Below are 8,540 nucleotides of genomic sequence, written 5' to 3' on the forward strand. Positions count from 1 at the left end.
TCTGGGGTGCAGCCGGGCTAGGGGGGTGGCACAAGCAAGGTGGGCAGGTGCGAGGGCTCTCCCAAAGGATAGTGAGCCAAGTAAGGGGGGCCAAGTGTGGCCAACGGGTGGAGGAAGGCTGATGGCACAGAAATGGGGAGACGATTGGAGAGGGGGAGCTGAGCCCAGCAGGGCGGGGGGGGGCATCTGTGCCCCCCTGGTGGTTGGGGACAGCAGAAGGAGGTAGGTGGGGGGCCCAGCTGGGCCCACCATGGGCCAATGCCCTAGGCCCCGTACAGGGGGTCGCCAGCCTCAGGCCCACCCCCAGGTGCTGCCCCCTGCCTGGACTTTGCTGACCCCTGGTGGTGGCCTCTGCCTGCATCCGGCGGGGCCTGACTTCACAGCTGCAGCTCTGAGGTCCCGAGCAGTTGTGTTGCCCTTGCTGGTGTCCCTGCCTCAGGGTGCCTGCGGGGCTGCCCATCATGGGCCGGCTGCCCCCTGGAGGCGCTGGCCTGAGAGCTGGCCCTCCGGGGCAAGGCCCGGCTCATGTGCACAGTTCTTTACGCGCCAGGTTAAGGCCTGAGCAAGTTGGCGGCACCCAAACGCATGCACCCGCCGGGCTCAGTGGCAGGGGGCCCTTCAGGCGCTCAGCTCCCCGCTGGCCACTCCAGTGTATTTGGGAAGAGCCCCATGGAGCGCCGGGGACCTTGCGGGTTCCGGAGAGCACTGAGAGGAACTCCCGGCTGCGCCAGCTGGGCCGCGCCCACCATGGAGAGCACCCGGCCCCCCAAACACAGTCAGGGCCACACGAAGCAGAGTTTATTGAGGTGCAGGCTGCGGGCAGGGTTGCGACGGCAAAGCGGGCGCTGGGGTGGCCAGGACCGCCCGGGGCAGGGCACCCCCCCAGTGGTGGCCAGGGACTCGGGCTGAGCCTCAGAACCACACCTAGTCTCCCCCAGGCCCTTCTGGGGGCCCCCTGGCTGCGCCCCTCCGGGCTGTGATGGGGCCGTGCGTAAGACCCCCTCTGTCTCCACAGTCAAGGATAGGAGGTCCCTCGATTTTTACTATAAAAATTAAAATCCCTTTATAAGCCGCAGGGCGGGCGCGGCTCACGGGGGCCGGGGCGGCACCTACATCCTCACCTCCCTCAACAGCCCTCCCAGACTGACCCAGAGGGGAGAGCAGAGGGCAGGGGCGGGGCGGGCGCAGTGGGGCGGGGCGGCCAGGGGCGCGGGCTCGGGAAAGCGCGGCCAGGGGCGGGTCCCCCAGGCCAGGGGCGGGTCCCCCAGGAGTGGCAGCCCCGCGTGCCCTCAGTCCTGCCGCGAGCCTCTGGGGCGTCCCCAGCAGCGCGGGCGGGCGGCTACTCCAGGTAGATGTCCTCTGTGGGGCAGGCGTAGGCCAGGTGCTCCTGGTAGTACTCGAGGAAGGCGCGGCTGCGGGGGCAGGTCTCAGGCCTCACGCACACGCCGGTCCCCCGCACCCCCCACTTGGTCCCCGCGTCCGGCCCCACCCCCTACCCCCTCCACCTTGGAAAGAAACGCCGCCCACCTCCTCTGACCTCCCCTCCCTCCTGCCCAAACTGCGGGGCTCAGCTCCCGCGGGCCTCCCGGCAACCTCCTCCAGCGCGGAGGCCTGGGCCCTCCCGCCCCTGCCCACCCTGCCCACCCCCGAGCCCTCTCACCCCACGCTCTGGGCCACTGGCCTCATGGACTCTTGGGACACGAAGACGTGGCAGGCGAAGCGGCTCAGCAGCGGGTGTTTGGTGATGAAGCCGAAATAGCTGCGGGAGCGGCCGCAGGGGTCAGCGCACACCCACCTCAGGGGCGCAGGGGCCGACAGAGGCTGGGCACCCGGCTGCCGGGCCCTCATGCCCGCTGCCCAGGCTGCCCTGCAGACGCCGTCCAGACCGGCCCCTCCCACACTCGCCCAGACTCTAGTAGGCACGAGGCTCCGAGAAGGGCCGAAGGGCCCCCAGCCCCCGGGCACCCGGCCAGGATGGCCTCCCGGACGGAGCACGCTGCCCCCCCTCACACGGCCCAGGCTCCTGGCGTGGACGAGCTGGCCCTCACCACGGGCCTGCGCTGAGCTCGGGGGGCCTGGCCGGACAGCAGCTCCCCAGCACCCTCACACCCTCGGAAGCCCCAGCGGACCCTCCCGTGCTCAGGACCAGCCCCGGGTCGGGGCCCAGCCTGGAGGCCTGGGCCTGTGGCGCCTGCTCCCCCCAGCGAGGAGGAGGAGGAGCAGCTCCATCCCCAGCCCATGCCCTACAGCAACCCCTGGGCAGCCACCTGGACCCTCCCTCCCAGCAGAGAAGCGGGGGAGGGTCGACCCCACCCAGCAGAGACGGCCTCCCCGGCTTTCCACAGACATGTCCCATGACCCGAGGCCCAGCCCCCCACAGCACTGTGCCCTCCCTGGACCCGCTCGCCCGGGTGGCCTGCTGCCCCGACACCCCCATGCACCGAGCCTCTGGCCAGGCCCTCTCTGGTTGCCTCTTCCTATCCTGTCCTGGGCCACCGGGCCCCAGCAGGCAGGCCTTTGGGCCGTGGGAAGCCTGTGGCCCAGCCCCGCTGTCACGGCGCCGCCCTCATGCCCCCCTCCTCTCCTCGCCAGCTGCGGCGCCCTAAGACCTAGCCGCCCGCAGTTCCCTCCCCCACCCACAGCAGCGCGCAAGCCCCTGGTGGGCCGCCCGCTGCCCGCCTTGCTCCTCTCCTTGGGGGCTCCCGTCTGCCCAGCGCCAGGCAGCTCGAGCCTCAGTTTCCCTCCAGGCACCCAGGCCTGTCCCACCTCCCACAGGCCTCCGGGCATGTCCCGGGCCTCCGCAGCCCTGACCGCGCGGGGCCTGCGCGTCACACTGTGGCCCCGCCATTCAGGCCAGGTGCAAAAGCCACGGCCCGGTCAGGACACCGACCTGACACCCCCACAGCGGACCCCCGGCCTCTGCCATCACCCATAGCTTAGGCCTGGCTGGTTCCCACCCACCGCTGCTTGACCTTGGAGGCTTGGGGAGGGGTGTCCAGTAGTCCCCTCACAGGCCTGACCCCTGGAGCCCCCGGACGCCCTGGCCTCACAGGGGCTGCCAGCACCATGGCCTGCCTGTCTGTCTGTCCCCCATCCGGACCGGTGGGCCTGACCCTGCCTCCGAGCGGGCGCCACATGCAGTCAGTGCATGGCACCAAGTGGGTGCGGGTGGGTGGGCGCCGAGGCTGGGCTCACCAGCTGTTGCGGGGGTGGCAGCCGCAGAAGGAGATGTTCTTCATCTGGAAGAAGTGGCTGCAGTGCTGGAACTAGAGCGGAGGGCACGTGAGCCGGGGCCCCCCGGCCCGCCCACTGCCTCCCATGCGCCTTCCCGCCACTCCCTCCTGGCCCCCTGTCAGGGTGCCCACCTCGGGCCCTCCACTCAGGCTCAGCTTGACCCCCCGAAGAGAAATCTCAAGATCACAGGAGGCAGGAGGACGCAGGTGGACGGTCAGCTTCCGGGCAGTGGCGATCTGGAGAGAGGACAGAGAAGGCCTCAGGGTCTCGCCAAAGATGGAACACTGGCCAGGGCCCGACGCCGACCCTGGGACGCCAGTTGGGCCTGCTCAGCCCTCGCTCACGGGCCCAGGTCACGCGGACACCCAGCCTGCCCACCCCTTCTCCTGTCCCAGGCAGGCCCGCGGCCCCACCAGCTCTGGCCGCCTCCCGGAGCTGAGCCTGCAGCCGGCGGTGCAAGCAGGTGAGTCCAGGGAAGGGCTGCCAGGGGAGGCCCCGATTTCAGATTAGGAGGGGGTGGGCTGCGGGGGCAAGGGGCCAGGGGGAAGGTGTGGCCCCCCTGAACTGGCCAGGAGGCCCTAAGGTGACGGGCGTCAGCCGCCAAGCTCTGCACAGGCCAGTGAGCCCGCAAAGCCTCCGGGGCCTCCGCGGAGCATGGCAGCAGCCCGGTGGTCAGCCTGGCGGTCCCACTCACCTTCTGCATGGCCGCGCACAGGATGCCGTTGCCCTGGTGACAGGGCACCTCCACCGAGCCCAGGAACTGCACGTCGAACCGCTCCACCCAGCAGGGGCCACGCTTGCTCCCTGGGGGGTCACACGAGGGGTCAGAGGGCAGGGGGCAGGGATGGCCAGCTCCCCGGGGAGGGGGCCTCACCCAGCAGGTCCTTGGCCGGGCCGGGCACCGCGTGGGCATAGAAGGCAGGGAAGACGCCGCGCTCTCCCGTGCGCATGTTGAAGCCCCGGAACCAGAAGTCGTCCTCCTCGGCCTCCACCAGCACTGGGTCGTCCACGTCCAGCTCCAGCTCGTCCGGGTGGCGGGGGATGAACCTGGCCGGGAGCCTGAGGGTGGGCGGGTGCCTGGGGGGGGACCTGGGGGGTGCCTGGGGGGAGCCTGAGGGTGGGGGAGGGGACCTGGGGGGAGCCCGTGGGCAGGGCCGGGGGAGACGTACCTGAACACCGCCCGGTGGGTTTGTTCTCGCTCCTCCCCATTGACCAGGCAGGAAAAAAGGCCGAAGGACTCAGTGCCTGAGACAGGGCGGGAGAAGGACTCAGGGCAGGCGGGGAGGGGCTGAGCCAAGCCCCCTCCCCGGGCCTGCGGCGCGGCCCGCCCTCGCCTCTCGGGATGCGGGAGCGGCCTGGTGCTGGGGCGAGGGCCGTACCCGGCCCTGACCACCTCGGGACCTCGCGGAGGGCCCCTGCCCGCCGCCGCCACTCACTGGAGGAGCGGGAGGTGCTGTTCACGAAGACGTTGAGGAACTTCTTGGAGAAGGTGAGGTCGGGGCTGTCGGGGGAGCTGTCCTCGGGGCCCGGGCCTCCGCCCAGCAGCGCGGCCCCCGGCTCCTCCTCGCTGGCCTCGCCCCCGCTGTCCTCGCTGTCGGCGCCCAGGCCGCAGCGCCGCAGGCTCACGAGCTCCAGCTGCGTGTGCTCGTCCACCACCAGCGTGTACTTGACGGCGTCGTACACCAGCGAGGCGTCCAGGGGCGCGGGCGCGGCCCCGCGGGGCCCGTCCTCGGCGTCCTCGGCGTCCTCGGCGTCCTCGTCCTCCTCCTCCGAGCAGGCGGCGGAGCAGGCGCGGCCGGGGCGCGGCCCGCGGCCCGCGGCGGCCCACAGCGGCGTGATGGTGTCCCGCGTGGGGTTGCTGAGGAAGAGGCAGGGCCCGGGCTGCGCGGGGCCCGGCCGCGGGGCGCAGGGCGCGGGGGGCGGCGACGCGCACAGCGTCTCCATGTCCACCAGCTCCACCCCGCCGGGTCCCGCCAGCGCCTCGGCGGCCTCGGGGGCGCGGCCGGCCGGCGCCTCGGGCTCCCCCGCGGGCCGCGGCGCGGGGGACAGGCACTGGCCGGGGCAGCGGATGGGCGAGGAGCCCTCGGAGATCATGCGGCTGACGAGGTTGCTGAGCAGCCAGGGCGAGTCGGCGTCCTCGCTGAGGTCCGCCTCCGACTCGGAGCCCGACTCGTACTCGCTGTTGGTGTCGTCGGGGCCCACGGGCAGGAAGGCCGGGCGGCGCGGGGGCGCGCCGGGCGCCTCGGGCTCGGGCTCGGGCTCCGAGGCGGGCGAGGACGCCTCCTCGATGGAGTTGGTGAGGTGCGAGGAGCGGCCGCTGCTGCTGCTGCCGCCGTCACTGCTCAGCTCCAGCTCCGTCTCGGAGATGGAGGAGATCATGCGCCCCAGGCGCGCGCCCCCCGCGCCCTCCGAGTCCGAGCCGGGCGAGGACAGCTCCTGGCTGCTGCGCCGGCCCCCGCGGCCCCCGCTGGACCGGCTCCCCAGGTCAGCCTCGATGCCAGGATCCGAGGAAGGTGAGGCCCCATCCGCCGCCGCGGGCCCCGGGGGCCGGTTCCCCTCGCAGTCGCAGCCGGGGTGCACAGGCGCCGGCTCCCCGCCGGGGCTCGGGCCGGGCGACCGGGGCAGCGCCGGCTCTGCGGGGCAGGGGCTCGCTGCAGCCACACCCTGGGCTCGCCGCCCCCCTCCACCGCCCCGCGCCCCCAGCGCCCCCCCCCCAGCGCCCCTGCCGCGCCCCTCACCTGGGAGCGCCTCTGGGGGTGGGGAGCACAGCAGGGTCTCCCGCCAGGGGGCCGGGCGCGCAGGGGCGAAGCCTCCGTTGTTGTTGAGGGAATCCTGAGGGGGGACCCGGCTCAGTCTGGGGGCGCAGGGCCGCGGCTGGGCGGGCTGAGCGCCGGGGTCTGGGTCTCACCTGGGCGCCCAGGGTGGTCAGCTGCAGCGTGGTGGGCCGGTGCTTGAGGGGCTCCTCCGGCGAGGGGGAGGGGATCAGGGGCCTCGAGGCCGCCGAGCCGGGGCCCTCCTCGCCCTCCCCGTCCCCCCCCTCCCCGTCCTCCCCCTCGTCGTCCTCGTCCTCATTGTCGTCGATCATCTCAAACTCCTGGAAGTCGTCCTGGAAGGAGCAGATGGGATGCGGCTGCTGCGCGCGGCCCAGGGAGAGGCTGTCCTGCAGGAGAGAGAGGGCGAGTGGGCCGGGGCCGGGGGGCGGGGGGCTGCAGGCCCGCCCTGCCTGCACGGGGCGCTCTGCTTCCAAGTGAATCAGCCCGAGCCTGGACACTGACTCTCGGGGGCCCGGCCCAGCTGCCAGCCGGGTCTCACCCCAGCTCTGGCTGGTGTGCTGGCAGCTCTCCCTTCCTACGGCTGTCACAGAATCCACAGCCGGTGCTGCTGTCGCCCCAGGGCCAGCCCCAGGCGCAAGGGTGCTAGCTGCTCCCCAGACAGCCCTCGGGGAGCACACCCGAGGCCTGGGCGGCTCCTCCCTTCCACGCCCACCTGCCCCCAGGACACCGGTGCCTGGTGTGGAGCTCCCCAGGCCTCTCCAGCGCCCCCCGCGTCCTCCTGTCAGAGTCCCACGCCACATGCGTGTGTCTCTCCTGCTGGCTCAGGCAAGGCCACCCCGTTCTGGCCTAGAGCAGCTGGGCCAGCACTCCCCACGGGTGGCTGCTCAGAAATGCTCTTGAATGAAGAGAACCCCCAGGACGGTGGGGGGGGGGGGCAGCAGGACGTGGGGAGGAAAGAGTTCCAGGGTGGAGGGGTGAGGCGGGCAGGACTGAGCCGGGGCTGGGGGCCAGGGCAGCCCCTCTGGGAGGAACCCAAGCAGAGGCACGTCGCCCTCCCAACTAGCAGCTGATGGCGTTGGGGCCGCCGCAGGCCCTGGGCGGGGGCCCACAGTCGTTCAAAAAAGAGAGGTTTCATATCAGGAGGCAACGGGAGCAGGGCGACCAGGGGGCTTCTCAGCTCAAGCCTGAGCCCAGCCCCCCGGCCGCAGCTCCTGGGGAGGCCCTGCCGAGCCCCACCTTCTCACAGTGGTCAGAGTCGTAGCTGAGGCCCAGGCCGCAGTCGTCGGTGATCTCGGACAGATCTTCATCGTCAAATTCCTCCAGGCTTATGTCCTGGGGCGGCCTGGGGGTTGGGTCAAAGGGCAAGGACAGAGCCCCAAAGTCAGAGACCCGCTGGGGCAGCGGGGCAGCCCGGCCTGTCAGCACCGGTGTCCTCTAGAGCCCCTGCTCTCCAGGGCTCCCCAGGGCGGGAGCAGTGGCCACCCCAGGGAGCCACAGATCGGCCCTGGGGCTGGCAGGCTCTCCTCCCTCAGGCTCCTCCCTGCTAAGCTCCAGGCCCGGCTCTGGCCTCAGCCCTCGGGGAGTCAGGCTGAAGGGGGTGGGGGCTGGCGCTGCAGCCGCAGGAGAGGGTCAAGTCTGTTGAGGGCAGAGTCTGGGCAGCAGCGTGTCTCCCCCCCTGGGCTGCAGCTGCCCCCCCCAGCCGCTCCCACCCGCGGGGAGCCTTCCCTTCCCCCAGGTCTCCAGGTTGATGTCAACCGACCATTGCTGAGCCCTTGGGTCAAGCCAAAAAGGCCCAGCGAGGCCGGAAGGACAGGGCTGAGCACAGAGGTCGAGCTCGGAACCCCCGGACAGGGCCCTGGCGGTGGCCAGGCCTCCCCCCCCCCCCCCGGGGCCTCCCGGCTGGGTGCGGCCCGTTCCCGCGGGACTGGGGGCGGGGAGGGTGCAGGGGCCGGCGGGGAGGGGGCGCCGACGCCGCGGAGAGACCCCGCGGGGCACGGGGCGCGGGCGGGGTCGGAGGAGGCGCAGGGCCAGGGCCTGGGCCGGGTCCCGCGACGATGGGGGTGGGGTGGCGGGGCCGGCGGCCCTGGGGGCGCGGGGGCGCGGGGGCGCGGCGGGGGGCCTGCCGGGCCGGCGGGGGCGCCGGGGCGCGTACCTGCAGCCCGGCGGCGACAGCGAGTGGAAGGTGGAGAGCGAGAACATCTCCGCGCGGTCCGCCATCTTCTCCGGGAGGCTCCGGCGCGGGGGAGGGGAGCAGCCGGCGCCCCGCGCGCCCTCGTCGCTCCCTCCGGGCCGGCGCGCCCCAGTCGCCGCGTGACACGCCCTGCGGCACCGCCGCGCTCCTCGGCCGCGGGCTGCGCGGGGGGCGGGCGCGGGGGCGCGGGGCGCGGGCTGGAGGGAGGCGCCGGCTGGACTGCGCGGCTGCCGCGGGGGCTCGGTGTGCGGTTTGTTTTGGGGGGCGGGGGCAGGTGGGACGCGACGGGCGGCGCGGCGCGGCGCGGAGGGGGGTCTGCGGCGCCGGGAGCGGCGGGGGGC

The 8,540-nt window shown here is 73.1% G+C and overlaps 1 protein-coding gene across 2 annotated transcripts; it reads right to left on the minus strand.

Moving 5' to 3' along the window:
• Positions 1–789: 789 nt before the first annotated feature.
• Positions 790–8,225, minus strand: MAPK8IP2 (mitogen-activated protein kinase 8 interacting protein 2; the record flags this gene model as incomplete). Of its 2 annotated transcripts, none has more annotated exons than XM_084255680.1 (12): positions 790–1,412; positions 1,661–1,759; positions 3,196–3,266; positions 3,366–3,470; positions 3,929–4,038; positions 4,109–4,281; positions 4,404–4,479; positions 4,671–5,867; positions 5,973–6,066; positions 6,143–6,394; positions 7,245–7,350; positions 8,161–8,225. In XM_084255680.1, the coding sequence occupies 12 exons, from the start codon at positions 8,223–8,225 to the stop codon at positions 1,340–1,342; spliced, it is 2,421 nt and encodes an 806-aa protein (XP_084111806.1). In that variant the 3' UTR covers positions 790–1,339. The 2 variants fall into 2 exon arrangements, with proteins under 2 accessions (XP_084111806.1, XP_084111807.1); XM_084255681.1 differs by having other exon boundaries at positions 4,671–5,885.
• Between the last annotated feature and the right edge of the window lie 315 nt (positions 8,226–8,540).

The sequence above is a fragment of the Talpa europaea genome, assembly GCF_964194135.1.
Source record: "Talpa europaea genome assembly, chromosome: 15".
NCBI classification, from domain to species: domain Eukaryota; kingdom Metazoa; phylum Chordata; class Mammalia; order Eulipotyphla; family Talpidae; genus Talpa; species Talpa europaea.